Source organism: Papaver somniferum, chromosome 6 (genome assembly GCF_003573695.1).
Source record: "Papaver somniferum cultivar HN1 chromosome 6, ASM357369v1, whole genome shotgun sequence".
NCBI classification, from domain to species: domain Eukaryota; kingdom Viridiplantae; phylum Streptophyta; class Magnoliopsida; order Ranunculales; family Papaveraceae; genus Papaver; species Papaver somniferum.
The window spans coordinates 173875760-173902055 of NC_039363.1; the positions used below are offsets into that span (position 1 = coordinate 173875760).

A 26296-nucleotide genomic window follows, 5' to 3' on the forward strand; every position below is an offset into this window, starting at 1 on the left:
TCCACAACTTCCAACTGATTATCAACATCTCCTCCATCAATGTCCACAATGGGTTCCTTCTTACCAAGAGCATACTGAGATAGATATAAGGAGTAGCATTAGTTAAATACTCTAATTGAAATTAGTAGTAAGATGGTGAAACAGGACGATGAATAGAACTTAGAAGAAATTTTCCTTGCTACGCGCATGTGGTGCTCTAACAGTTTGAGCAGCTTTCACACCGCCATTGTGACCAGTGCTAATACTTGTAGCTCACAACCATACTAAGCACTACCTAACTCAGACACCTGCAACTGCAACAACAACTTCTATGTATTTGCACCCATCTGTAGCTGCAACACCATTTCAGTCTCATCTAACCATCCACTAGAACCATTCTCTAATACATGTGAAGTGGTTGTGCAGATGGTTACGATAAACTGGTTAGAGAGCCCATACAAAAATACATCCATGAAAATATAAGCTATAAATTTCAATCACTAAATGAACTTTAAATCCTCACTACCTCCACCAATATTTCCCTGTAATTGAAATCCTTCTCCGGACTCAAGTTGAACTCTAATCACATTTCATTAATTCAAGGTTCATAATATCTAAATTATAGCTATCATAGATTCACAGTAATGCTGAAATACACAGATGATAAACACAATCATAATTCACGGAACATAACAAACTTTTATTAGGTAAAGAAAGTTTACCTTAAATCAAATTCCTAGAATGAATGAGTTGATCTTGATTCCTTGTTTTTTCCTCAATTGAGCTTATGAATCATCACTTTGAACCTTAACCATTGATTTCATCTTTAATGACCATCATCTGTACTCAGAACCTGAAATAATTCACAATTCCTTCTTCTCTCTAATCAAAGTTCAAAACAATGATTCACTTCTCAAACCACCAAACCCAGTCTTTGATATCTTCTCATCTATCACTAAATTGAACCTTAAATCAATTTCCAAACCCTAACTTCCTTTCTATGATTTACCCTATCCTCTATAACCCGAGTTAATTGATCGGATTTTAGATAGCGGTAAGAAGGTTGTCGTTCACTCAGACTTGATGAGATTGATTTTAAGAATTAATAAACTAAAATAAAAGAAAAATATATACAAAATATTATCACTGGATGAAGAGAGTTACTAGGACTAGGATTTCATCGAATTCATAACATATGGTTCAATTTATTTATTCTCAACAATTAAAGCTCAATAAATAAAATTAACATGGAATCTGATTTTGCCAAGGTAGATTCTCAAAAGATTAGTTGTAAATCCTAAGCATGATGTATCAAAATATTTAAGCTAAGCATACCTCATCAAATTAAATGACAACTAATTAATTCAAATCATATTTCAATTAAAATTAATGCAAAAGTCTTAAAAAGAATTAAACAATTTTACCCATGTATGAAATTCGTCTTCCTCCACCGTCCCAGTGATGGGGTTTAGCTCATCACGTCGAAAACACACTAAAAATATTTATTCATGGCTCAAAAGTGTTTACAAGATAATGAAATGGGAGAAAAATGATAAAACTGGATTTGTAACAATTATATTTGTTACAAATTCATCTGTTACAGAGAACGGTAAAATGAACTGTCGATGTCACTGTAGCAAAGCGATTGTGGCAGAGTGTCTAATGTTCTTCGTTTCTCTTCAATGGCAGCAGCAGAGACAAGCTCTGCAACTCCTGATTCTCTGCGCTATTTTAACCCCTAACACTCCATGTGCCATCTCTGAGATCCCAGAAGCTTATAAATACCCAATCTGACCGAGAATACATCCTCATAACTCCAGATAATCCCGGCAGTCAATAAAAATATTTCCATGCAAGATACTGAAATTTCTTCCCCGTTTTAACTCTTCACGCGATCATGTTGCTTTCAAATATCCTTATTTGTCTTCTACACGTTTCTGCTGCAACCAATCTTTATCCAAACATGATCAGCAGACGTACAAACACGTTGTAATCCCGTGATTAACTCATCCTGGACACGTACTCTCTTGATTTCTTCTCTCCGACGATGTAGCCCAAATTTTCCAATTCTGGTGGACTTACCAGTCCTGTTAAGATGCAACTGCCCAATCCAATCTATTGTAGTGTTTTAATTTCCCTAGAAGTCGTCCAAAATCAAAACTGTAATATCGGGTTTTTCCTTTTCAAATAGCAACTTCCTGAGTGATCCAAAGTGAAGTTCCAGCCAATTCTAATCCAAACAATTGATCATACCATGCCTGTTAAGCTTAATCAAGACGTCCCATGAAGTTTCAGCCATTGAGTCCTTCTAAATCACCCCCAAATTACGAACCCTAATATCTTCTGTTGATGAACACAATTTCTCGCCAAAACTGGAAATTCAAACGAAGGGGATGAAGGTGCCCCTTATCCAAAACTTGGGCGCCTTTAACAGTTGGGGTGCCTGGGGGTGCCCTTATCCAAAATGAGGGTGAATTTAGTACTTTACCGGGGGTGTAACACTTTTTCGAGCCAATTTTTCCGAAAGTGTTTATTTCCAAAAATACCGAAAAATACATGAAAAACACAATATTAGTACAAAAATTGAGTTCTAACAATTCAACATCGAGGACAATTCAGACACAAAAATGTGTCTATCATTAATACAATATCACCATCTCCTCCTTCTATTATTCAATCTACCAATCCCTCCTTCGATTTTGCACAAACTCAATACTAACTGCAGAAATTCTAACTTTGTTTCTTACTGATTCATCGTTCTTCAATCAATAATAACCCTAACCAAAACCAAATTCACAGCCTCAGTAACACCTTCCTGATCCATTTACTTCCCCAGATTTATTCTTATTTTAGAAGAAAAAAAGCGAAGAACAACAAAAAAGAATAAGTTGAGAAGAAAAAAAGCGAAGAACGACGAAGAAGAAGAAGAAGAAAAATGAATTTCTCTTCGACCTTGTTTCTTCTGAGAGAGAGAAAGAGGAAGAGGAAAGATGGAAGAGAGACCGGAAGAGGGATGATGAGGCGGAGAGAAAGAGATAAGATGTAATATTGTGAAGTGGGAATAAAATCTAGGGTTTTATGATTGAGACGCATCTCGAGAATAGAATGAAGTGTAGAGATATGAGTTTAGGGCATACACGGTGTAGATGAAAGGCTAAGTAGCGCGCATGTGAATGACACACGCACATACTCCAGGTGTTACGACCCATGTGTGACCAAACGTGTGACTGGCACACATATAAAAAATTTCGTAACGGCTAAGAGTTGTTACGAATTTTTCTAAATTTAGTATCGGCTTCTGCCTGTTTCGAATTTTGACCATTTGTAACGGCTGCAAACCAGTTATGAATTGCTGTTACTAATCCGGGAATTTGGTGTCGTGAAGATCAAGGTGTGGAAATCTGTTTGCAATATACAAAGCCAGCAAACCTCACAAATCCTAAACTTACGACTCTCGAAGAGTAGCCTAAATTCTTAAACACCTCTCAAGAATGATCTTCCAAAGATCCACTAAGATCAGTCTTTAGATATCTATCTTGAGGTATCACAAAATCTATGATGACACTACACCCAAATTCTGAGATTAGTAACTAAAATTCGTAACGGCTTACTGGCCGTTCGAAACTTCCGTTACAAATGACCGTTATGAAACAGTTGTAACAGGCTGTAGCCGTTACGAATATTTCAATAATTCGTAACAGTGGCGAGCCGTTACGAATGTTTTTTATAGGCGTCCGATTCACATGCTTGGTTACACTTGGGTCGTAACACTCAGAGTTTTTAGGCGTGCCATTCACATGCATGACATATTTTTTCCACCCCACACTCGTTGAACTAGAGGATGTTTCCTCCTCTGCGTGTGTGCTCGCCATACACATTATGTTTCTCCCCTTCTCTCGAATTTTCATCTCATTTTTCATTTTCTTCTCTCCCTTTTTCTCCTCCTGCCTCTCTTCTCTTCCCTCTAAACTGTGTAAGGTTAATCATCTGATCTTTGAATAACTGTGTAAGGTTAATCGAGTTTAGGATTTCGATTTTAGTTTCGATCTATGTAAGTCATTATCAGTTTTTTCGATTTTAGGGCTTCATCTCTGTTAAATCAGATTTCAGGTTTTTATTTATTTTATCTTTTTCTCGATTTCATTTTAGGGTTCGTCAGATGTGGAGCTTTAAATAACTGATCTTGTATCTCAGCTTAGAAGGTGTTTGTTCTACTTTTTGTCTGTTAGATTTTGGAATAAGTTTTAGGGTTTCAGTATTTTTCAGTGAAGAACATCATCGAAAAAACCTAGAGATTCATCAACAAATTCCAGCAATTGGGGTAAGTTTCATCTCTTCTGATTCTTTCAATTCGATTGTTTTATAGATGGTATTGGATTATGTTTAGAAAATTTTCAAAAATTTATTTTAGGGTTTCAAAAACCTAACAACAGTAAATTCACTTCGAATTCCTGATTGGATTTTTAAACTGATTTTTTCTATGGTTCGTGTTTCTAACTACTTCACTTCACTTGTAGTTATTGTTTTTCTCTCTTTATAAATTAAATTTATTTAGTAACCTTTCCTCAGTTTCTTAAGTCTCTCTGTATTGTTAATCGAGAGAAGGAGGTATTACAGAGAAGGGACTTATCAAAGTAAAGTCAGTGAAGTAAAGAAGCTACAAGGGAACAAGAGATGTTTTCGAAGTCAGTAAGAAAATGAAACAGGGGACTGGTATTTGTGTGTTCAAAAAGGTGATTGATATTTCGATTTAAAATTAATTTTTTGATTGAAATCTATAGCCTATATTGACATGGATGTATTTGTGTGTGGGCTTACGCATTCAGGTATTTTTTAATACATCTTGCAAACTTGTAAAAGGAGACTGTGTTGACGCCACATGGTTGAGGAGCTATCTAACTAGTTTTTCCTCACCATCTGCATAACCACTTCACCTGCAAACATTTTCACAGTGACCACCACTCTCCATCTTCAACTTGCAGCTAGGCGAAAAAGCAAAAGAATTGAAGAAAGCAGCTGATGCCCTCCAACAAGAGGAAAAAAATGGTGCTAAGGGGAGAAATTGGCGCCAAAATGTCAAGGTTGTTGAAAAGGTATGTACTCATTAGTGTTCACTTACTCTGCGGTTAGGAATATCAATTGAATCAAGTTGAGGGCTGTGTTACCCAATCAACCTTTGGTATACACTTTTTTTTTTTTTTGCGTCCTGTTAAGAACTGAGCCTCATAGATTAAGCCTAAATGTAAGTGGAGCTTTCTTTGTGTCGTAACGTTATGGTTGACTTGCTAGTTGTTTCTCTGATGTGAGAAGGAACTTTTATATAATTCCTTCCAAGTTCAATCCATGATTTTCACAAACCTGCAATTGCTTTGCATACTCATCTAAGTTTGGTTCTCCCATATTTTCAGTTATTATTGGTAGTCATTAGGCCTTTCTTGTCCCTCTCTTGCGCTTGATGTATCAGAATTCGCCTCATACTTGAAACTTGCATGTATTAGATCTGCTTTAGTGTCTACATTTGTGGACGCCATTTATCGACCTTGTACATGACTCGTAGGAGGCTGACTTAGCTGAATCAAACAGTGGGGGCGGTGGTGTTTAGATATGTAGTCTCTTATGCTCAGGGTCTTCCGTATATACCTCCCTTTTCATGTCAGAGTTGTATAAGAGGTGGGGAGTTTTCCCTTCTCTTTACACAGCTACTCTCAACTTTATCACTAGTGGACTGTTGCATTGCATATGGGTAAGCATTTTATTTCCAAAGCATGGAAGTTGAAAATTCCTCTAGAAGGTGCTTCTAGTAGAGGCTTGTGTAGGAAATAATGACCTCTACCATGCATAACCATGGGCTGTTGAACTTAGGTATCCTATGTTTTTTAGATGATTTTGTTGTTGTTGCTGCTGTTAACAACAACACAGGATTGATGTTTTTTTCCTTATGAGATGACTGTAGAATTCGTTATTTTTACTTTAAATATTTTATTCCTTGTTTGTGTATGGCACTAACTTGCCTTGAAATGCAGGTCAGCCGAGAAGATACCTTCTTCAACTGCGTGGCATGCTGTTTCAACAAGGATCATGTTTACTGTTTACTACAAACCAAGGTATGTGGTTACACAGTTTTGACAGACATTTAGGAGTTGAATTGCCACACGAGCCTTGGTTATCATGTCTTTAATTAGTTCTCTTCAGTGCCTTGTATTCCATAGGTTTTTTCCTTCCATCTTGCACGTTTACACTTCTTTGAATACTTTCTAATGTAACCTATTGTCGTTTGCATGAAGTAATTAGGTGTGGAAGTGTTCGCGCGAAGTTGTACCTGTGATTAGGTATCAATTAACTTTTCTTAGTTACAGAATATGTTCATGATCTTTGTACTACACAGAATTTGTATTCCCTTAGGACATATGAATGAACTGAACTGAGGAAGTTTCTATGTATTCCCTTAGATTTTTTTTGGTACTTAAAGAATTTGTAGTCTTTTTTGATATGAATCGAATGAGTATTGATATGAATTTGAATGAATTTTGATGTGAATTGATTGAAGACACTATTGTTGGATGTGGATGATGAATGGATGGAAAGGTGTATGCATGATATTTGGAATTCTGGCTTATTTCCGGCAGAAAATGAACTGCTAGTCATATTGACCATGTCAAAATTGGTTAGTATTGACTAATTTTGACCAGGTCAATGTTAACTAGCTTAACGGCACCTGACACGTAGTAACGGCTTCAGCTTGTTAGTGCCACGTAGTAACGGCTTCTTGATGTTACGACCTTGCTGTATGAAATAATACGTGACGGCTTGCTCTGTTACCACATGTTATTTAGTAACGGCTAAGCCTCGTTACAAATGCCGTTACAACACGAAATCCGTAACGGCAAATTCTGTAATATGCTGTTTCGCAACAGGTGAAAGCCGTTACAACCCGTTTTCATAACGGGCAAACTCTGTTTCTAATCCGGAAATTTGGTGTTGTGTGAAGCGAACTTTGTGATTACTATTTATCTTTCCTGAAAGAGATTATGAAAACCTAGATAACAGAAAAGCAAGATCAGGATTCATGAACTATCAAGGTAAAGATAGTCGGACATGGCTCCACGAATCGCTAAAGCGGAGTCTTTTAGTCATGGACCCAATAACGTTTCACTGATGAAACCTAGGTCAATAGAGCACGAATCTAGAATCAACTAGGATACAAAGTGTCAGGGATTGATTTTCCCAGTTGACAAAGATGCTCTATTTATAGGTTTCAAAGACCAAGGTTGGCTTAGAATTTAATCTAAGATAACTTGAGAAACAAGCAAACACTTTATGTCTTCAAGATACAGTAGAAGACTATACGCATAGGTTCGGTTACAGAACCTTGTATAATGGTTGTTCGGTTTGGCAAGTTAGACAAAGAACTGAAACCTATTTAATGTTCATTTAAACACCTAAGAATTAATCATGATACAAATACATAAGTATTTAAGTAATCAATGAAGTCTTATAAGTGTTTAAGAGAATTCTAGCAATGCTAAACCTGTTAAAATAATAAATCTTTAAGCACCTGCTAAACATTGACGTGACAGTTCGTACAACCGTTTGCCAACCATAGGGCTTGTTCACGAGTCAGGGTGCTACAGTTCATGAACAGGGTTCGCCAACCCTACTAGGATACCGAACCCAGTTGACCACACTTCGTGAACGGGGTTCGCCAACTTCTAGCCTATTTATCCAACTTATAAAAATCAGTACCACTGTTCGCCAACCGGGTTCGTGAATTTTTCTCAACTGAACTTGCGGTTTGTGAACCGTTTCGCCAACCCTCCTGTATTTCTGTATCTCAGATATCTATGGTTTGGGAACTGGTTCGCAAACCTACCCTGAGTATAAATTTCTTAAGTTCATATTTATCTCATGAGATGTTTGAAATATTTCCAAGTGATATAATCATTTGCACGGGCAATTTTCAATTGATCCACAAATTAATTCATGCAACTCATATTGTTAAGGACCTTTGAACATCTAATCGCTAAATAATTATTAAATTATATATTAATTAGTTTATAAGAAACAGATCAGACACAACTTTTGGTTGGTATCCTAGCAACAAGCTAGGCTAAATAATATTTCGAGATTTTTCACAAGACAAGCTTGACCTGAAACATCCTCTTTGCAATTCTACTATAAGTCATACGGCATAGCCTCAATAAATAGAACGATGGTATAGTGAATAAAATAGGATGGTTCAGTCTTCACATACCTGATGTAGAAGTTCGCCAAATGTTTTCGTCGATCTTCAATCTTCAAGGGTGATCTTTGATACTTAACTACAATTCTAACCTATCTGAAACTTGACTTAGTAGACCAGAAATCAAGATATAGTTTTGATCACCTAACATTGACAAAAATCTTTAGATAGCAAAACTTATGAGTTCAATGTAGCAATGCTCTAATATAAGTTGTTGCTGGAAGTGTTATGCAATTGTCAGTTACACATCGTGAGCGATCAAGATGTGGAGGCTGATCTCAAGCCGGATGAGATCAAAAATCATCCCATATTCTCCATTAGGACTGACTTTATGACGTCGTTTACCTATCATATGAATCATAAGTTCGGTCCTCCTTGATACTATTATCATGTCTGTGAGTCGACTAAGCGAATTCAAGCTAAATTCTTAGCATGCTCTGGCCATCATACTTATAGAGAAGCAAACAAGATAGCTTATTTACTTGCCAGCTTGAAACTAAATGGTGATTTTGTGGAAATTGTTCCAAGCTCCTTCGCAGAGGACCTGAAAAGATCTTGTTTGAAGATGCGGTAGAGAAAGTTCATTTAAGGAGTTAAATTTGTGACGGTGGAGTTGCTACTTTGACTAGTATTACATTAACTAGTTGGAAGCCTAACAAGCTAAGCTCCAACAACGCACTACTACATGAATTGAATAGGTTGCCGTGCTAACCTACCAGCGAGCCTCATGTGTAACCTAGCGAAGGAAGCCGAAACGGGAGGGGGCTGAGATTGATTAAAAAAATGATTTATTATTGGTCAAATTGATTTGAGTGTAGAATGGGAGACATATCTCCCTATTGTTCGATTATTATGTTTTCCCTAGATATTTAATAGCTTAACATTTAACGGGCGAGACTAGAAGCAGTCTCAGACTAGGTACAAGAAATGATAATAGACGCCACGCTGATTTCGTGCAACTTGTTCGCATGCTGGGGCGAAGTCATGTTAGATCTCACCACACGTTCTACGTTGAGAGTAACAAGTGATTAATTTACATGTTTGTTTGACAATTCTGTGTATACAACGTTGCCGTAACCTACAAACTTAAATATGTGGTTTCGATTCTTTCGACCAACTATAACCATAAGGAAGGGTGAAGTTGATACACATGATTTTGAGGCTCATTTTCTCCATCATTTTCAGATTTTTCTTATTGTAGCTAGATAATAACTCATCTATATTAATGTTGTGTATATCGTGCCCAAACGACAATCTCAAAGATTATGGTTGTATCTTTGACAAATTATCAAATGCTCCAATCTCACACGTGAAATACGCGTAGTGTCAACATGGCAAGATAATCTAACCATTGAGAATCTTTTATAGTACCCTACCAACCGTAAAATCAAAGGACGACTTGTTAATCAGTTCTCTTCAAAGTAGAAAATTCAGGTGATCCTTGAAAATCATCAAGTGTTGATATTACAATGAGTTCAACATATGACTAAGGTTTGGATACTGACCTGGTCTCAGTTTGGGTGCCAGTCCATTACGTTCGTTACAGTCTAATCTGTCATTAAATGACTGTTGTTGACATTTTTGTTTGGTAGAAACTATCTTGATCTATAAAACGATATTACTGAAAAAATCCAGGAAATTTACGTTAAATCTTCGTATATCTCTAATGAGGAAGCTAACAAATATGAGCAATGTAAATCAGAACATCAAAGAACATTTTAATGTGATTTCTCATTTTTATAATTATAAGAATGAAGAACTTGAGTCTATTTCTCGTCTTAATATTCTTCTGTCTTCCTCTTTCTTCGGTCGAACCTCAAAACAATGGGGTCAGGAACGGCAAAGCTATTTTTCATACAGAAAATGGGCTATATAGCAAAAAGGCACCTTTTTTGGGCCACATGGAGTGGTAGGAATTCGTCCTGGGTCAAATGACCAAAATAATCTTTTAATGTGGAGAGACGATACTACCCTTCATATCACATTACTTGACATCATTTCTTCTCGTCTTCTTCGTCGAACAAAAACCAGATCTGAAAAGCTACCAGCTCTCGTTCTCCATCGCCGCCATCACCACCGTGAAAAATCAAACTCTCTCTTCAAAAAAAATTCATCACCACCAGCAGCACCACCACCAATTCCACCACACCAAAAATCCTTGTCAGTATCAACACCAAGTCGACTCAATCAGAAGTATTTATCACCACCACCACCAAAAACCCGGATCAAATCTTCTCTTAATCGCCACCACAAAAAGGGTAATTGCTATTTCTATCTACAAATTTTAGGTTTTCTTTCGTTTCATTTCTTTTTACTGATTTTGAAATCGGATTCACCTGCTTCATAATTTCTCCCTAATCTTGTCCCATGCTCAAGATTAAGGAAATTTTACTTATTACCCATTTAAAATTGGACGAAGCTGGAATCGTCCATCTAGGTTCAATTAAATTTGGTCAAAATAGTTGTCAATGAGAAATTTGTTACGAAATCAGCGTGTGTGCTGCGAAATTGGTTTCTGTGATGTGAAATTGTGTTGATTCCAGGATGAAACCGGCTTCATCCAGGTTTAATCTGCAGTTTCAGCTGATTTAAAGTAGGATGAAACTTGTTTCAATAATTATATTGCGTCTGTATACATTCCATTTTACAAAATTGATTGAATTCGTATACCTAGATGCACTAAAGAGAAGAAAAAGTTATATTTTATTCAACATCAGTTTCATCATGTTTTAGGTTTAGTTCAATTTGCCTTCATCCATGTCTGCTGGTGATGAAACTGATTTCATCCCTTTTGAATCTGTTTTGATACAAGTTTAAAATAGGATGAAACTAGTTTCATCCTGCTTTAGAATTGAGTTGAATTTGTTTTCATAAAAATTTAAACTAGGATGAAACCAGTTTAGTCCTTTCTAAGATTGAGTAAAATTTGTTTTCATCCATGTTTTAACCAGGATGAAATCATTTTTATCTAATTCAATATAGGGTTGAACTTCGTTTCACCCATATTTAACAAGGATGAAACTGGTTTCATTCTATGTTGGTTGGGCTGAATTTGTTTTTTCTCATGTTTAAAATTAGATGAAACTGGTTTCATCCATTTTTGGATTGGGTTGAGTTAGGTTTCCCCCATGTTGAAACTAGGATGGAAAATAGTTTCATCCTGTTTTAGATTGGGTTGAGCTGGTTTCATCATGTTCAAACTGGTATATGTATGTTATTGTAGTATGATTTCACCCTATTTTTTTTTGTTCTTTATCTTTAATAGAAACTGGATGAAATTGATTTCACTCATGTTCCAATCAAAAACTCAGTTGAAGATGATTTCACCCTGTTTTTTTTTTTCTTTTTTTTTTGTTCTTTATCTTTAAAGTTCGTGAAATGGAACTGTTGGTATGCTGAGTATGGAGACTGTAATATATTTGTTTTTTTGTCAAAATATGCAGGATGAAAACTAGTTTCATATAATTTATTCATTGATATACCATTTTCGTCAGAATACTCAACTAGAAACCAATTTCATCTAGTTGTAAACTTTCATATAGTTGTATTTTCGCCAAATGTGCAGGATGAAACCAGTTTCATATAAATTACGTATTGATATACCTTAATTTCGTAAGAATACTCAGGATGAAACCAATTTCATCTAGTTGTAAACTGTAATATAATTGTTTTTTTGTCAAAATATGCAGGATGAAAACTAATTTCATCTAGTTATATACTATGATATAATTGTGCTTTCATCGGAATATGCTGGATGAAATCAGTTTCATCTCGTTTTGAAGGTGCAGCTGCAGGATTGGACCGAGCTTGGTTGCAGTTGAAACTGAGACTAAGAAGATCTTGTTCTTGCTGATAAACAGATGAATTCGAGGTTGAGTTGTTGTTGCTGGAAGATTATGATGATGAACTAAGAACGGGTTTGGTTCAGATAGCAGTCAAGAAGCTGGTGATACTGAGATAGCAGGCAAGAAGCTACAAATGGGTCTCTGGAATTGGCAGTTGTGATGATGTAGTTGCAGAATGAGAAGGTTTCAGTATAGCTGCAGATGGATAATGATTCGAGTCTGAGAACTGGTGATATAAGGTGGTGCAGAACAAGGATTTTCTTCTTATTCTTGGTGTCTAGTGAAGTTGTGGCAGCTGGAGTTACAGGGGATTCAAGATTAAATAGTTATGATGTTGTTGATTACAAGGAATCCAGTCGTGTGTGAAGATGTTATTTACAAGAGACCAAGTTCAGTTTGAAAGACAAGCCAGAAGACTAGATTTTGATCAAGTTTATATGTAATCAGTCAGGCAAAGGAACTGGCGCTTTTTCATGGTTCAATGGTCGCGTTTGGCAGTTAAGGGGTATTTTAGGTGATTGATATTTTTTTGTTTTTATTTTCCTGGGTCAAATATCCTTTTTGGCTAAATGAACAATATTTTTTTGTTTAATGTGCATATAAATAGTATCTAAACCTAGCAGTCCGTTTCACTCAGGAAATGTTTGTTTTGGTCTTTTTGACCAATTTTGTGTTTTTCATGTTGGGGTGATTCTCGATTTGACTTCGCCCGTTCGGGAGCGTTACCCAAACATGCATTTCTATGGAAATTTCCAGTTTCTACAAAACTCATCCTAATCAAAGTACGATGTTAGTTATTCATATACGGGATTCAAAAGGTGATCCTATTACTTGGACCACTGCAGGTATTCATATACGTTAAGATTACCGTTGCCTAAAGTTTCAAATAGACTAGAACAGTTATCATGAGAGTATCTTTTAGAAAGTTTATGGCTATTGGAAGCAGAAATAAGACTGACTCTTACTTAGTAAAGATGAATATATATATGATGAATGCGTTTCTTAAACGGAAAATGGGCTATTTGTCCAAAAAAATTTAAAACATGGTTCAAATGGACGAGTAAAAATTAGTATGGGTGAAATGGACAAGAAAAAATAACAAGGATGAAACTGGATTCATCGCGGCTTAAACTTAAAAAATAGCAAGGTTGAAACTGGATGCATCCTGATATAAATTAAAAATAAGAAAAAATATTTGAAAATGGGTAGGATGAAACTGGTTACATCCTGTCCATTTTTATATTTTTGTCCATTTGAACATTATCTTTTTAATTTTTGTCTATTTAAACAGTATCAAAATGTACAAGTCTTTTTCACCCAAGAATTATTGGTTTTGGTCTTTTTAACCAATTTTGTGTTTCTTAAATCTAGCTTAACTTCCTATAGGCTTTTAAATGTGATGTTTTTCGTTGTGTGTTCTAATTCTGCCCTATTATTTATTTTACAGCTTTAGATTTGATAAACAAAGTCGGGGTAAAAGCAATCATAGGCCAAGAATCACCAGTAGGAGCAGAATTTGTTGCATATATTTCTAACAAAGCCCATATACCAATCCTCTCACTCTCGGCGACCCACTTAACCGTTTCTCCCACTCAAATTCCTTACCTCGTTAGAGTTGCCCAAAATGATTCATCACAAGTAAAGGCGATCGCGGCCATCGTTCAAGCATACAAGTTGAAGGAATTATCTATCGTTCATGATGATAGCTCAATTGGGTCAGCTCTGGTGCCATCCCTTACCGTTGCTCTTTTTTGATGTCGGTGCACAAGTATATAATAAAATCATCCTATCGAGCACGGAAAATGCCACGATAATCAACAACAGTTTGCTTAAGTAGCATGAGATCCAAGGTCTTCATTGTTCATATGTCACCCTCTTTAGCTGCCTCTTTCTTCTTAAATGTTCAAAAGCAGGGAATGATGAGTAGCGGGTATGTATGGATTATCACGACTGCCATTGCTGATGTTATATCCTACATGGAGCCTTTTGTTTTAGACTCCATGGATGGTGTTATCGGTGTTCAAACTAATGTGCCAGAGTCCAAGTCCCGTACAAAGTTTGATCTTCACTTCCAAAAGCCTTTTAAGCAGGATCATCCAAAATTGTATGGATCACAATACATTGAACCCAACATAAATGCACTGCGGGCATATGATGTAATATTTCTAATGGCAATAGTATCTGACAAAGTTCAGCCATACTTTAACAATAAAAACTCTTCGTCACCACCGGCAAGTGAGAAAGGATGTACGAATGTATCTGATTTGTTTGACAATGGAGTCTCTCCTATGGGTTTAAAGTTATTGCAAACAATTCAAGGGGCAAAATTCGTAGGGCTCAGTGGTCGGATTCAGTTTATAGATGGGCAGTTAAAGTCCAATACTTATAGAATCATCACAAAATTGGTCAAAAAGACCAAAACCAACAATTCCTGGGTGAAATAGATTTCTAGCTTTTGATACTGTTTATATGGACAAAAATCAGAAAAATACTGTTCAATTAGCCAATTTGAATATTTCACCCAGAAAAAAAAATATCTTTTACCTAAAATAACCCTTAACCTTTGAAGAATCTGATGATGGTTGTTCGAACTGTGGATATGACTGAGATGGGTATGAATTCGATGAATCAGTAGAAGTTAGGGAGGAAATAGAGTTGTTGCTGCTAATTTTCATGGGTGAGTTCGATGGGTTTCTGAAATTGACGAGAAATGAAAGGAGACGTAAGTATTGGTTTGATTCTGTGATGGGAATTAGGGTTTTTTGTCCCCAAATTGAATTAGGATTCTCTGCAAACGATTCTGGTATAGTAGGAGTTTCTCTAGTTGGTGGTTAAATCGAAGAAGAATATGTTGATGGTGAAACCGATAGAGAGGGTTTGAAAAAGAATCAAGAAGAATACAGGGTTTGAGAAGTATTGAGAGCATTGTGCCGGTGATAAGAGAATTAGAAGAAGAAGAAGAAGTGATGGTTTTCGATTTGAGAGAAAACGATGAATTTGAAGTTCAGTGCTGAGATGATATGAGAAGATGGATTCGAGTAAACGATGAATTGGAGATGAATATGTTGTTATGGTGGCGATTCAGATGAAGTTTTGCTGATGGTGGAGTTCAGTTGATAGATGCATGTTAGAAATTATAGGGATTCGAATGTGCTGGTACTGATGCTGATGTTCATGGGTTTCAGTGGCTTGAGTTTGCTAGATAGATGACTCGAAATTGAAGCTGCAGTTGTTGGAATCAAAGATGGTGAATGAATGGTAAACTACAATGGTCTGGTTTAGATGTATGCTTAGGGAGACTGCCTGAGATGGGTTTATGGTGAACAAGAGAGAGGGAATTTGGAATTATTGAATTACTGGCTTCTGATGTTTTGAGGAGTTGCAGCTGTTGACTTGTGATGAAAAGATAGAAACTGAGAGAATAGTTACAGGGAAATGGTGGTGTTGATTGCAGCTTCTGTTGGTGATTTTGATGAGTTTGTAAATTGAAAAAGATTGGTGGTGTTGACTGAAGTGAATGCAGTGTGCAACTGGTGTTGGTTGGATGTATTGTGTGTTGGTTTGAGATTATACCGCTGGTGAAACCAAGAAGTGGGTGTGTTGAATTTGGCGACTAGATATTGGTGTTGTGTGCGGTATTGCAACTGCAATTAAATGTGAAGCTGAGGACTAGGAGTTGACGCAGATAAACAACAATGGTTAAAGCTCATTATTGAGCTGAGACATTTGTTGCAGGTGCAATGTTAGGGGAGTTAAGTTGGTTTTGCTGTTGCCGCAGCTGAGACAAGAAGAGAATGTGCTGGTAAAGATTGAGAAACTAGAAATGATTGCATAAGGTGGCAGTGATACTGAATGAATGGACCTGCTAGAGTTGGTTTGGATGTTGCTGGGAATGAGATGCAGTTAGGATGGACTACAAGTGCAATGAAGACATGATTTGTATCAGGAGTAATTGAGTTCAGGGAAGGACTGTATGAACTGCAGTCCGGTGATTGTGTGGTCGTTGCTGAGGAGAAAAGAAAGATAAGCATAGAGTTGGTTTGATCTGGAATTGAGAAGAAAATGGAGGTGAAAGTGTTTGTTCTGGTGGAATTGCAGCTAGAGACTCAAAGCAAGGGAAGTATGTACAATTTCAGGGAAGTGTGGTTGAGTTGTGGCAAGTACATGAAGGTCTGCAAGCTGAATGTGTGTTGCAACTAGTATTTGTTTTTTGTTTTGACACATTCAAAAAAGGTGTATCTTAATGACTTTTATTGGTTGTTTAATTGTACGTAGATTCTTTTCAATTTTTATGGTAAAAACTTGGATGAAACCATTTTCATCCTGCATATTCTGGAAAATAATTTTTTTGACCAGGGTGAAACTGGTTCCATCCTTCATATTCTGAAGAAATAAAAGACATATCCATCATGTACAAAGTCACAAAAACATTTTTTCCAGGATGAAACTAGTATCATCATGTATATTCTGCAAATGTATCTGGTTTCATCCTGCATATTCTGGAAAATAAATTCTTTGGCCAGGGTGAAACTGGTTTCATCCTTCATATTCTAAAGAAAAAAAGACATATACATCCTGCAGAAAGTCACAAAAACATTTTTGTCAGGAAGAAACTAGTATCATCATGTATATTCTGCAAATGTACCTGGTTTCATCCTGCATATTCTGAGACAAGATTATGTGAAATTACTGACAACCGAAGTATAGGCTAGTTTAAGTAAAAACATTGCATATTTAATTGATTTACAATTATAATACATGCATTCACTATTAAATTCAAAGAAAGTTTTACAAACAAAAAACTTGAGTTTAAATTACTTCAATAGGATTTGTAGTAACCTATTTGTGAAACAACCTAATGACGTCAACGGTTTTAGTTATCGTTCAACTTCAAGCAACTGCATATGTTATAAACTTCATTTAGTTTCTTGTTTCTCCAACTTTTTTCATCTATTTTTCCAACCACGTTAACATCATGCATACTCCTTATGCTTGATTCACCATCCACGTTCACATCATTCCTATTCTTGGCTCTTACTTCAGCATTCTTCTTGCTTTTGCAACCTGCAACAATTTATATAGAAACTAGTTACCACCTTTTCTAAAGCTTTATAAAAACCACTTACATCATATATTAAATCTAGATGAAAACCAGTTACATCTTATGATATCACTGGATGAAAACTAGTTACATCCTATGTTATAACTGTTTGAAAACCAGTTTCTGCGTGTCAGCTTAGGAGATGTTATAAGAATCGCATTACCCGACTACATAATCACATTAAAAACTCACTCGAGCATTTTTCCAAACACGCTACAAACAAGTTTTACTATCGATGTATTTTTTTTTCAGGGTAAAACTGGTTTCATCCTTCATATTCTGAAAAAAATAAGATTTTTGGCCAGGGTGAAACTGATTTCATTCTTCATTTTCGGAAGAAAAAAAAAACTACAGATTTTTGGCTAGGGTGAAACTGGTTTCATTCTGCATATTATGACAAAAAAACATATCCACAAGCACACACTCTAACAAAAATAATTTTGGATTGGATGAAACCAGTTTCATCTTCTACTTTATTTCTGCATTCTTACAAACACCTGCTGAGCATGACTTCGATAATGGAGAATTAGCTTCTGCTTGTGATTTTTTTTGCTCATACAACACATATATAACCAAATGCAAACCATTTTCATCATATATTTATAACCATTAAGTTCATTACAACAACCAACTAAAACCAGTTAAATGAAACTAAAATTTCAACTAATTCAAAGAATAAACCATGTGGTACTTAAAATAAAATCAAAACAAAATTAGGGTTTGCAAAACTTACGAGTTCTATGAGAGATTTCATGAAATCGATTGATTCTAATCCTAATTAGGATGTAAATCTTTCATACTGGAGTTGGTGTTGGTGTTTTGAAGACGACAGAGAAACCAATTTCAACGACGGTGTCTTCAATTTCAACTACAAAGATGATAATACTAGAGTTGATGATGTCTACAACGACGATGATATTGTTGATGTAGTTGTTGGTAAGAAGGAGGAGAAGAAACAGGTTTAATGGTTGTGATTTGTGAAGGAGAAACACAAAGGAAAGAGGAAGAGAGACAATGGAGAGAAAAGGAAAAAGGGTAGTTGCTTCTATTTCAATTAAAAGATTCCACTTTCCATTTGACATAGAAGAAATATCTACCTGTCCATTTGACCCAGGAATAATACACTTTTGGCTAAATAGCCCATTTTCTGTAGAATCATTAACGTGCTTAGTAGAAGAGATCGAACAATAGGGTATTGGACACCGGGGGTTGGATTTTCAAGAAGCCTAAATAAAAATGCCATGGAAAAAAACTATTCAGCAGATGCTTATGACCTGGCCGCTGTTACATGGCCAGGAGGGTCCAAAGTGACTCCAAAATAACAATGACTATAAGAGTCCCTTACAAAACTGGTTTTGCCGAATTCATGAATACAAACCGTGATAAAAAAAATGGACTCGTGGAACGTGATTGGCTTTTCAAAAGATGTGTTTGAATACGTGATGCAGGGATTGCCATACGCGTATTGTTGAAGAATAAACCAAGATACTATGAAGAAGACAGAAGGGATCAACAAGAGTTGTTGACACATGGTATGGTATCTAGAAGTTTACTTGGATTACAAGTATTACTGGTTTTAGAGTTTGTTTACGTAATAGTTTTCTAGAAGTGTCTTTGTTAGAGTTTGATTAAGTTAGGAAAGTGTTTTTCCTTGAGAGTCAAGTTTGTTAATCATATAAATAGGCTGTTGAGCCATGAGTCGAAATACATCAATTGAAGAGAGTTTTTTTGAGTTAATCTTGTGTTAAGTTTTTCATTAAGTCTTTGATATCAGATTTTCTACATCTGGTATCAGAGCACTGGTATCTGATTATAGAGCTGTGGGTATGAGAAGTTAAGTTGAAGAAGATGACAAGTTTAAGTTCAATCAAGGTGTCGCTGTTTGAAGGTAAAAACATTGAACACTGGAGGTTGCATATGGAGAATATATTCATATTCCAAGAGGTTTGGGATATTGTGAAGGATGGTTATGTAGAACCAGCAGAAGGAGCTGTAGCTGAAGGAGCTGTGCAAACTCTATTGAATGACAACAGAAAGAAGAATTCTAAAGCTACATATATTCTTCATCAAGGAGTTCATGAATCTCTCATGGACAGAGTTATCTACATTAAGCAAGCTAAAGCAGCATGGGATGGCTTAGTTAGCTACTACACAGGGTCTGATAAGGTCAAGAATGTTAGATTGCAAACCCTAAAGAGAACGTATGAATTATTACAGATGGATAGTACTGAAACAATATCAGATTTTTTCTCAAAGATTTTGAATCTTGTCAATGAGGTGAAAGCTAATGGTGATACTGTAGAAGATTCAGCAGTTGTTGAGAAAATATTAAGAAGTTTGTCTGAAAAATTTGAATCAAAGGTGACTGCTATAGAAGAGTGTAACACTGTTTCAACTATGACTCTTAATGAGTTATTGGGTTCATTACAAGCCTATGAACAAAGATTTCTAGAGAAGACAGTTGCTGCAAAACAAGTTGAAGAAGCACTTCAAAGTCAAGTTAGCTGGAGAAACAACCAAGGAAAACCTAATGCTGGTAGGTTTCAAGGAAGATATAACAATGGTGGAAGATCTAATACTGGAAATTATCAAAGAAAACCAGTTGATAGATCAAAAAATTCAGTGTTACAACTGTGGAGATTTTGGACACTTTACTACATAATGCCCAAAACCTAAAAACACTACTGAAAATAAGTATAAAGCAAATTTCAAAGCCAATATTGCTGAAAGTCAAGAAGAAGAAGAAGAAGAAACAGAGGAGCAGAAGACTGAAAACATGTTACTAGCATGTTATACACCGGAAGAACAACCTCAACTTAAGTGGTACTTGGATACAGGTTGCAGCAATCATATGTGTGGCAGAAAAGATTTGTTTGAAAGCTTGGATGAGTCTGTAAGATCAACAGTGAAGTTTGGAAATAGTTCAACTATTTCCAGTTATGGGAAAAGGAAGAATATGAATTGTTCTCAAGAATGGTTCTAAAGCATACATCATGGATGTATTTTATGTTCTAGGTTTACATCAAAACTTGCTAAGTATGGGTCAATTGTCTGAAAGAGGATATTCTATGAATATTTATAATGGTTTATGCTTCATCAGAGATAGAAGAAGAAGATTGATAGCAAGGGTGGAGATGACTAGAAACAGATTAATTCCTTTGAATATTCAACATCAAAAGGAAAGTTGTTACAGTAGCAAGGTTTATGATGATTCTTGGTTATGACATATGAGGTTAGGACATGTGAACTTTAACAGTTTGCAAACTTTTGCAAAGAAGGAGATGGTGTCAGGCTTACCCTTTATTAAGGTACCATAATCAAGATGTGAAAATTGCATCTTTGGCAAGCAGCACATAGATCCATTCCCAGTCAACAAAGCCAGAAGAGCTGATCAACAATTGGAGATTGTTCATAGTGATCTGTGTGGTCCTATTGAAGTAACTTCACATGGAGGTAATAATTATTTTATAACTTTCATTGATGATTTTAGTAGAAAGGCATGGGTTTATTTGCTTAAACAAAAGAATGATGCATTTCAAGCTTTTAGAAGTTTCAAAACTTATGCTGAGAAACAAATTGGTAAGAGTATTAAAATTCTGAGAACTGATAGAGGAAAAGAATATATTGTTTTTGACAAGTTTATGGCATTCAACATCAATTAACTCCAAGATATACACCACAACAGAATGGAGTTGCAGAAAGGAAGAATAGAACCATAATGGAGATGGAAAGAACTATAAGAAGAACAAAAGATTTACCAAAGAATTTTTGGGGTTATGCAGTTGACATAACTGTGTATTTACTCAACATATGTCCTACAAATAGTTTAAATAATATGAGACCAGAAGAAGCTTGGAGAGGTTCAAGACCTAGTGTAAGACATCTGAAAGTTTTTGGGTGCACTGCATATGTACATGTACCTAAAGAACTTAGAAAGAAATTGGATGACAAGAGTGAAAAGTGTATTCTAGTTGGTTATAGTTCAGTAACCAAAGGATATAAGTTGTTTAATCCAGAAACTGGTAAAGTTATTACAAGAAGAGATGTGATCTTTGATGAAAATTCACAATGGGATTGGAATACTAGATCAACAAATAATGTTGATCCACATCCTGGTTCAACAATGAATGTTGATCCACATACTGGATCAACAAGGAATATTGATCCCCCAGCTGCTGTCAGAACGGTTCTAATTGTTGTTGAAGAAGAAGTACAAACTCAAGAGAATGTTGAGGAACATCATGAAGAAGCAGTAACAGAAACAATACCACAACAAGAAACTATAAGACCAAGAAGAAAATATATCTTACCTGCTAGGTTACATGATTATGTTTTATCAAGAGATGATGAAGAAACTAATGATGATATAGTGAACTTTGCATTATTTGGAGATTGTTATCCTGTGGCTTATGAAGAAGCTTCTAAAGAACAAGGTTGGATTCAAGCTATGAATGAATAATTGGGATCAATTGAGAAGAATAATACTTGGGAATTAACAACACTTCCACCAGGTAAGAAGCCTATTGGTGTTAAGTGGGTTTACAAAATAAAATACAAGTCAAATGGTGAAAAAGAAAGACTGAAAGCAAGGTTAGTTGCTAAGGGTTATAAACAGAGACAAGGAGTTGATTATTCAGAAGTATTTGCACTAGTTGCAAGACTTGATACAGTAAGGATGATCATTGCTTTAGCTGCACAAAAGCATTGGAATATATTTCAGATGGATGTGAAGTCAGCATTCTTGAATGGAGTATTGGAAAAAAAAGTTTATGTAGAGCAACCAACTGGATACATTATGGAAGGAAAGGAGAATGAAGCATATAAGATAAACAAAGTTTTGTATGGTTTGAAACAAGCACCAAGAGCTTGGTATACAAGAATAGATTCTTATTTTCTTAAGAAAGGGATTTACAAGATGTCCACATGAGCATACTCTATACTTGAAATATGACACTCTTGGCAATCATATTATAGTATGTTTGTATGTGGATGATCTCATATTTACTGGAAATAGTTCTGAGATGATCAAAGAATTCAGGGAGGATATGGTGAAGGAGTTTGAGATGACAGATCTTGGTTTGATGTCATATTTTCTTGGTATTGAAGTACAAAAAAATGAAAGAGGAATTTTTATTAATCAACAAAGGTATGCTGAAGGAATTTTGAAGCGTTTCAAGATGGATAATTGTAATTCAATTATAACACCAGTAGAAGAAAGACTGAAGTTGATAAAAGATGGATCAGGAGAGCTTGTGAATTAAACAGAGTTTAAAGGTCTTGTTGGATGTTTAGGATATCTGACTGCTACAAGACCTGACATCATGTATGCAGTTGGATTGGTTAGCAGATTTATGGAAGAACCCAGAAAATCACATTTACAAGCTGCAAAACGTATTCTGAGATATGTTAGAGGAACAACCAGTATTGGAATTCTCTATAATATTTCAGAAGATCCAAAACTAGTTGGTTTTACTGATAGTGATTGGCTGGTGATGCAGAAGGAAGAAGCACATCAAGTTATGGATTTCAGTTAGGAACTGGTTTTTTCTCTTGGTCATCAAAGAAGCAACAAGTTGTTGCATTATCTACAACAGAAGCTGAGTATATAGCTGCTAGTAATTGTGCTACACGAGCTGTATGGCTAAGAATGATGTTGAAGTCATTGTTTCAAGAACAGAAGACACTAACAATAATAGTTTGTGATAACAAGTCTACAATTTCATTAACTAAGAATCATATGCTTCATGGAAGAAGTAAGCATATTGATATTAAGTATCATTACATTAGAGAACTTGTCAGCAACAAGGAGATAGCTGTGGAGTTTGTTGAGAGTGAAGAGCAAGTAGCAGATATTTTCACCAAGTCTTTGAAGTCTAACACTTTCATTTACTTGCGTGGAAAGTTGGGAATGATTAGCAAAGAGTATCTTGGTTTAAGGGAGGATGTTGAAGAATAAACCAAGATACTATGAATAAGACAGAAGGGATCAACAAGAGTTGTTGACGCATGGTACGGTATTTAGAAGTCTACTTGGATTACAAGTATTACTGGTTTTAGAGTTTGTTTACGTAAAAGTTTTCTAGAAGTGTCTTTGTTAAAGTTTGATTAAGTTAGGAAAGTGTTTTTCCTTGAGAGTCAAGTTTGTTAATCATATAAATAGGTTGTTGAGCCATGAGTCGAAATACATCAATTGAAGAGAGTTTGTTTGAGTTATTCTTGTGTTAAGTTTTTCATTAAGCCTTTGATATCAAATTTTCTACACGTAAGATTATGTCCCATATGAGATAGATGGAGTTTCAGCAGGAAACTACACTAATCTAACTTATTGTGTCTACAAGAAGGTGAACATACAGTGCGCTATATTTGTTAAACGCTCATACGATATCCATTTACCATACGTGTTTTGAGAACCATAATTTTTAGCTTTACTTAGTAGCTTTGGTTTTATTTATAATTAAACAAATGATGTGAAAACATGCAGCAATTGCCGTCGTGGGGATGTGACTATCGTTGCTAATAGATCAAGATATGTAGAGTTTAGTAAGCCATATACAGAATTTGGAGTTCAGATGATAATACTAGAAACCAACAAACACCTCACTCGTAGGCCCTGGTGGTTTCTAAGGCCTTGGTCAAAGGATCTCTGGTTTACAACCATCGCATTCTTCCTGTCAACTGGATTTTCTATTTGGATATTTGAGAAAGGTAAAAACTCTGAATTCCAATGACCATTATCACAACAGTTAGGGAAATATCTCTCCTTTAGCTTTTCAATTTTTGTTTTTGCACATAGTAAGTATATATTCAAATGGTCTATTGCAAGTTTTACTTTTTGCGTTAATTATTTGTGTGACTTATTATGTGCGCGCTTCGTGTTTTCCAGAAGAAAAACTTGAAAGCAACTACTCTAGATTCATTGTGAGCATATGGAGCTTTGTGGTGTACATCCTAATGGGTTGCTTTCTTGCAAGTCTATCATCTATGTTAACGATCGAGAATCTTCCAACTGGTATAGTTACTGGATCGGTAGGGTACCAAAGTGGATCATTTGTGCAGGGACTCTTGAGAGATTTATGATATCACCCCTCAAAGTTCATTCCACTCACTACAGCAGATGAGTACGCCAATGCTCTCAAGAATGGAAGCGTTTCTGCAATCTACGATGAGATACCTTACATTAAAGTCTTCATGAAACAGTATTGCAGTGAGTTCACAGTTGCTGGACCTATATATCCAGCCGGAGGTTTCGGCTTTGTATGTACTTCTCCCTTCCCTTAAACTTCCAAGTATAGTACATCATAGTTAATCATAGCTCTAATTTTTAAAGGAAGCTTTGGAATCAAAATCAAATTCTGAAATGTAACTTCTTCTTTATGTCAAACAGAACAGTAAATCTTTGTTAGGTTGATATTTTTTTCATTTGCTCTTGAAACGACAAGGTAAGAAGATGAAGATTTTGTATATTCCCAAAGCTTGAGTACAAGACCGGATATCCCAGTGTCTAAATAGGCCTAATACGCCTTTACAAATATGGCGAGAAGATTTTGCTAAATTGATATCATTCCTAACATACAAGATTCTAATTAACTACCGTGTATACAAAAATATACATGTGAATCCCTTAATACTTCCCCTCAAGTTGGAACATGGAGATCCCGAATGCCCAACTTGTGAAGAAGAAGCTCAAACTAAGGACGTCCAAGCGCTTTGGTGAAGATATCTGCAAGTTGAGCCGTTGTGCGAACATGAGAAGTGATAATAGCACCAGATTGAACTTGATCACGTACATAGTGACAATCAATATTAATGTGTTTGGTGCGCTCATGAAAAACAGGATTAGCAGCAATATGAAGCGTGGGTTGACTGTCACAGTAAAGACGCATAGGCTGAGAGTGAGACACACCAAGATATTTCAATAATGCCTTGAGCCAAGTAAGCTCACTAGAAGTATGAGCCATAGAACGGTACTCAGCTTCAGCCGAAGAATGCGATACAGTATGCTGCTTCTTTGTCTTCCAAGATATAGGTGAGCCTCCCAAAAATATGAAATAACCGGTAAGGGAACGACGACTAAGAGGGCAGGAGGCCCAATCAGAATCACAATAATCAATAAGTTGAAGAGCACTGACGTTATGTAACACAATCCTTTGACCCGGATGACGCTTAAGATAACGAAGAACTCGAAGAGCAGCTTCCCAATGTGAAACTCGAGGAGATTGCATGAATTAAGCCAATACGTGCACCGAATGACACAATTCAGGACGCGTAATGGTCAAATAAATCAAACTTCCAATCAATCGACGGTACTGAGATGGATCTCAATACAAAGGTCCGTCATCTAGAGCCAAAAGATGATGCTGATCAATAGGTGAAGAAGCTGGTTTGGCTCCAAGAAGTCCAGTTTCAGAAAGTATATCCAAGGTATATTTTCGTTGAGATAAAAATAGACCATGACTACCTCGAGATATTTCAATACCAAGAAAATACTTGAGAGGATCTAAATCTTTCATATGAAAGCACCGACTTAAGTATGCCTTAAAAGTAGCAATAGCAGCGGAATCATTCCCAGCAATAATCAAATCATCAACATAAACAAGTACATTAATGGAATTATCACCTCGTCGTAGAGTAAATAGAGAGTAATCAGCATAAGAATGTATAAATCCAAAAGTCTTAAGAGCACTTGCAAGCTTAGCAAACCAATTACGTGGAGCTTGACCAAGACCATACAAAGATTTATGAAGACGACATACTTTGCCCGAAGAAGTTGTCGAATAACCTGGAGGAAGTTGCATACACACTTCCTCATCAAGATCCCCATGTAGAAAGGTATTATGAACATCCATTTGATCTAATTCCCAATCTTGAGCCACTGCGACTGCCAAAAAAATTCTAACCGAAACCATTTTGGCTATGGGAGCAAATGTTTCATGATAATCAACCCCTTCAACTTGTCTATTACCAAGAACAACAAATCGAGCTTTATACCTTTTGACACTACCATCAGAATTATATTTAATTTTGTAAACCCATTTACAGCCAATAGCCTTTTTCCCTGGTGGTAAATCAGTAGCGGATAACGTGTCATTCTTATCAAGAGCATCAATTTGTTTAAACATAGCTACACGCCAA

The 26296-nt window shown here is 35.9% G+C and overlaps 2 protein-coding genes across 6 annotated transcripts; both read left to right on the forward strand.

Moving 5' to 3' along the window:
• The first annotated feature begins 3900 nt into the window (after window positions 1-3900).
• On the forward strand, window positions 3901-6417 carry LOC113286447 (LIMR family protein At5g01460-like). 5 transcript variants are annotated; one of them, XM_026535071.1, is made up of 6 exons: window positions 3901-4030; window positions 4129-4300; window positions 4549-4712; window positions 4962-5072; window positions 6003-6083; window positions 6271-6417. In XM_026535071.1, exons 3-6 carry the CDS (start codon window positions 4677-4679, stop codon window positions 6346-6348), a joined length of 306 nt encoding a protein of 101 aa, XP_026390856.1. In that variant the 5' UTR covers window positions 3901-4030; window positions 4129-4300; window positions 4549-4676; the 3' UTR covers window positions 6349-6417. The 5 variants fall into 5 exon arrangements, 4 of the variants coding, with proteins under 4 accessions (XP_026390856.1, XP_026390855.1, XP_026390857.1 ...); XM_026535070.1 differs by having other exon boundaries at window positions 3902-4030; window positions 4585-4712; XR_003329303.1 differs by having other exon boundaries at window positions 3910-4300; window positions 4585-4712; window positions 4806-5072; window positions 6264-6417.
• Window positions 6418-19012: 12595 nt separating this feature from the next.
• On the forward strand, window positions 19013-20147 carry LOC113291839. Its single transcript, XM_026541327.1, has 2 exons — window positions 19013-19700; window positions 19879-20147. Exons 1-2 carry the CDS (start codon window positions 19013-19015, stop codon window positions 20145-20147), a joined length of 957 nt encoding a protein of 318 aa, XP_026397112.1.
• The last annotated feature ends 6149 nt before the right edge of the window (window positions 20148-26296 follow it).